The sequence below is a fragment of the Ixodes scapularis genome, unplaced genomic scaffold (genome assembly GCF_016920785.2).
Source record: "Ixodes scapularis isolate PalLabHiFi unplaced genomic scaffold, ASM1692078v2 PGA_scaffold3__209_contigs__length_174095766, whole genome shotgun sequence".
NCBI lineage: Eukaryota > Metazoa > Arthropoda > Arachnida > Ixodida > Ixodidae > Ixodes > Ixodes scapularis.
The window spans coordinates 119,877,676-119,882,082 of NW_024609868.1; the positions used below are offsets into that span (position 1 = coordinate 119,877,676).

At 45.2% G+C, this 4,407-nt stretch overlaps 1 protein-coding gene across 1 annotated transcript; it reads right to left on the reverse strand.

Moving 5' to 3' along the window:
- Positions 1-225: 225 nt before the first annotated feature.
- LOC115312851 lies at positions 226-2,127 on the reverse strand (the record flags this gene model as incomplete). The annotated part of the gene is made up of 1 exon (XM_040211756.1): positions 226-2,127. A coding segment is annotated over exon 1 (1,902 nt), but the record flags the coding sequence as incomplete, so codon positions are not given.
- Between the last annotated feature and the right edge of the window lie 2,280 nt (positions 2,128-4,407).

The window sequence follows — 4,407 nt, forward strand, 5'->3', positions numbered from 1 at the left end:
CACCAGTACACACCACAGACAATACACACCAAAGAAGCCTTTCAGGATGACTAACCAAAAAAAAAAAAAAAAAAAAAGCACTTAAAATTGTAAAAATTGCTTGCAGCGGTTCCCTATTTGCATGGAAGGTTGACTAATGCAATTTCCCAGCGATCTAATCCTAATTGTTTCTCTTACCACCCTTTTGACATCGTTCCTTTCCTTAACAACTACATCCGTTCCAGACCAATCCGTTGTGCAGTTTCTACACTCCTCCAGATGCTTAGCCAACTCCGAATTTGCTGCATTATTTTTAACATTCCTTTTGTGTTCTGTTAAACGATCGTTTAAACACCGAGAGGTTTGGCCTACATACTTAAAACCACACGCCAAAGGAACCTCATACACCACGCCTACGTTACACGGCACCGACTTTTCCCTATGCGCCTTCTGACAGCCCCTTTGAGCCGTTTCAAAAGGTGTCAATCTATCTAACCTAAAATCCGTGCTGAATACGACATCCACGCCATATTTTTTTGCACATGCTCTAAGATTGTGGGACACCTCGTGAAAATACGGAACCACGGCGTACCTATTCCTGATTTCTTGCGTCTTCTCCTTTTTCTCCCTGCACTGTAGCGCAATCTGCCTTTTGATGTACTCTTCCCCATATCCTGGCATTACCAGTCTTTCCCACTGGTTTTTTAGTGCCTCCGGTCCGAAATGCATGCATGATCTCACCAAAGCATTACTAATCAAAGATCTGACTACCCCGGCTTTTACATTTTTCGAGTGACAGCTACTCTTTGACAGAACCGGTTTTGGGTTTTCCTTCCCATACTCCCAACAAAGACCTCGTTCCAAATGTAAACGCAGGTCGAGAAATTGCAGGACCTCGCCCCTTGGCCTCTCTAACGTGAATCTCAACTCTGGCGCCGCTGACCTTACTACTTGTTCTAAAACTTGGTCCAATCCTTCCTGAACAGAACAAACTAAGATATCATCCACAAATCTTTTCACAAAACACTTTGGAGACAACTCCTCAACCTTGTCATACACTTGCTGGTCCACCGTGTTCAAGTAAATTTCCGCTAACAAAGGCGCTACAGACGAACCTATACAGACTCCCTCTTTTTGCACAAAATTTCGACCTTCGTATTCCAATACCGTTGACTGTAAATAAAGGTCTAGCACCGAAAGAAAACTATCCACCGCTATTCCTGTTCCGGATTGAAACTTAATAAGGTTCCCTTCCAAGGCGATCCTCACTCTATTCATTAGTCTGCTTTTCTCTAAAGAGTAATATAGGTCCTTGATGTCCATGGAGAATACCGCGCACTTCCTTCCGTGAAACTTTTCCATTACTTCAATCAACTCACTAGAGTTCTTTAAGGCAATTGACTTCTCCAAATTAGCTAACTTCAAACCCCGCTGTAAGAAGCATGAGACCACCTTCTGCCATGTCCCATTCTCGTTAACAACGGTACGTAGGGGCATTTCAATCTTATGATCCTTCAAAAAGAACTTAAGGGTAAGCGTTGAACGCAACGGTTTCAAAACGCTTTTCGCTACCTCTTCCATGCTTTCCTCCTGAAAAACCTTGCAAATGCTTTTCCTCAGCTTCCCGATAGTGCCCTTCCATTCATTAAACAATGATCCCAACGCTTCCTCCGACTTCTTCTGAAAGGCCTGTACAGGCAAAACTGCAAACCTTCCTGTTTTATCTGTCTGCAACAGTTTTAACGAACTCCTTTCTAACTCTTGTTTCACCGCTCTCACATCCTTGAAATTCCTCCTATCGATGGGATACGCGTTTCCCATTAATTTTTCCATGCGCCCTACAGCATCTTCGACAAACGCAAGTTTCTCCTCACTATCCACAACCCTGGCGATTGACTGTATGTCAGAAAACACGTCGAGTCTAGACGGCTTAACGTTTACACAGTACTTCGGACCTCTACCCAAGAACTCCTCCAATTTCTTTGACACCACTACATTTTCCGGGTTAATTATACAATGCTGTTGTTTACAATTTCCTGTCCCCTGTACACACTTATTTACCTCTGCCCCCCGAGAGTTCCACAACTTGAAACTGTCCAAAACATGCCTCCTTTTGACATACCACGCACGGTCGAAATGTGTCCTCATGACGGCGCTCCAAAGATGGTTTTAGAACAAGTAGTAAGGTCAGCGGCGCCAGAGTTGAGATTCACGTTAGAGAGGCCAAGGGGCGAGGTCCTGCAATTTCTCGACCTGCGTTTACATTTGGAACGAGGTCTTTGTTGGGAGTATGGGAAGGAAAACCCAAAACCGGTTCTGTCAAAGAGTAGCTGTCACTCGAAAGATGTAAAAGCCGGGGTAGTCAGATCTTTGATTAGTAATGCTTTGGTGAGATCATGCATGCATTTCGGACCGGAGGCACTAAAAAACCAGTGGGAAAGACTGGTAATGGCAGGATATGGGGAAGAGTACATCAAAAGGCAGATTGCGCTACAGTGCAGGGAGAAAAAGGAGAAGACGCAAGAAATCAGGAATAGGTACGCCGTGGTTCCGTATTTTCACGAGGTGTCCCACAATCTTTGAACATGTGCAAAAAAATATGGCGTGGATGTCGTATTCAGCACGGATTTTAGGTTAGATAGATTGACACCTTTTGAAACGGCTCAAAGGGGCTGTCAGAAGGCGCATAGGGAAAAGTCGGTGCCGTGTAACGTAGGCGTGGTGTATGAGGTTCCTTTGGCGTGTGGTTTTAAGTATGTAGGCCAAACCTCTCGGTGTTTAAACGATCGTTTAACAGAACACAAAAGGAATGTTAAAAATAATGCAGCAAATTCGGAGTTGGCTAAGCATCTGGAGGAGTGTAGAAACTGCGCAACGGATTGGTCTGGAACGGATGTAGTTGTTAAGGAAAGGAACGATGTCAAAAGGGTGGTAAGAGAAACAATTAGGATTAGATCGCTGGGAAATTGCATTAGTCAACCTTCCATGCAAATAGGGAACCGCTGCAAGCAATTTTTACAATTTTAAGTGCTTTTTTTTTTTTTTTTTTAGTTAGTCATCCTGAAAGGCTTCTTTGGTGTGTATTGTCTGTGGTGTGTACTGGTGTGTATTGTCTGTTTTCTACAATTTTGGAGGTGACCAGTTTTGAGTGGGATGTTGTTGTGGGCTGTTGTCCTGTTTATTGTGAGGACACAAAAGAGTTGCTTGGGGCTTTGTGAGGCATATCTTCTGCTAGAACCTTTTCACTTGGAAACGTTGGGAGTGTCCGCTTCTTTTGTGATATAGACGCTTTCAGCGAGTCAGTTACTCGAGCTGCCACCAGTCGGCGCGCCCTTCGTGCGCTTTCCGGGCCGCCATAGCCGCCCTTCAGTTTATCGCCGTTGCTCCGCGTTGTGTGCTGCACAGGCCACTATCGGAGCTTCGTTTTCGCGTTCATTTACGTTCCGCGTTGAAATCTTGTATCTTATTTAGGTCTTTTCGATATTTAGGACTTTCATTTAATCATTTGATATTCATATTTCGACATAGCTCTTGTATTTTCTTATTTATGGAATGGAATCGGACAGCGAATGGGTCGACGATACAAGATTACGAGGCTTCAATGACCATGTAAGTTCATCCCATTCCCATTCTTACGTTTTTGTCACTAATAAAGGGCAGTCAACACTATTGCGACATATGGAAATTGCAACTGACGCAGTAAGGCTATCGCAGTCGTGCTTCTCGCAGCATGTGCGCGCTCGTTTCCGTAAAGCCGACTAGCATGTCATCGATTTAGCGTGCGACGAGACGAGCGACGGAGATTTTTTGTTTGTTTTGTTTTTGTTTTATTTACAAATACTGTCGTTCGTCGCATCGCTCGGTTTTTTGTGGTGTCTAGAAAACGTCACTCACCATCTTGGTCGCTTGCTCCGTCGCTTCCATGCGGTTTGCCTCGTCGCGCGACTGACTGAGCGACAGCGAAGAAGCCGGGTCGCCGTCGCTTATCTGGTCGCTCGCCAAATCGCTTACATCAAGTTTTCAAGTTTTCAAGTTTATTTTCTCTTCAATGAAGAGTGGGAGGATGGGAAAAAAGCAGTAGGAACTGCTTGACAGTTCCTACTGCTTTTTCCCATCCTCATACCAGCTGTTTATACTCAATTAATTTCCATGCACACAGCATTGAACCATTGGCGCCTGGATATTAAGTATAAACCGCATGCAAGCGATTTCACGAGCAACGAGGCAAGCGACGGTGACCCGCTTCGCTGTCGCTCGGGCAGTCGCGCGACGAGGCAAACCGCATGGAAGTGACGGGAGCAAGCGACCAAGACGGTGAGCGACGTTTTCTAGAAACCCAAAAAACCGAGCGATGCAACAGGCGACAGTGCGAAATCTTCGTCGCTGACTCTCGTCGTTGTCGCCGTCGCTGGTCTCGTCGCACGCTAA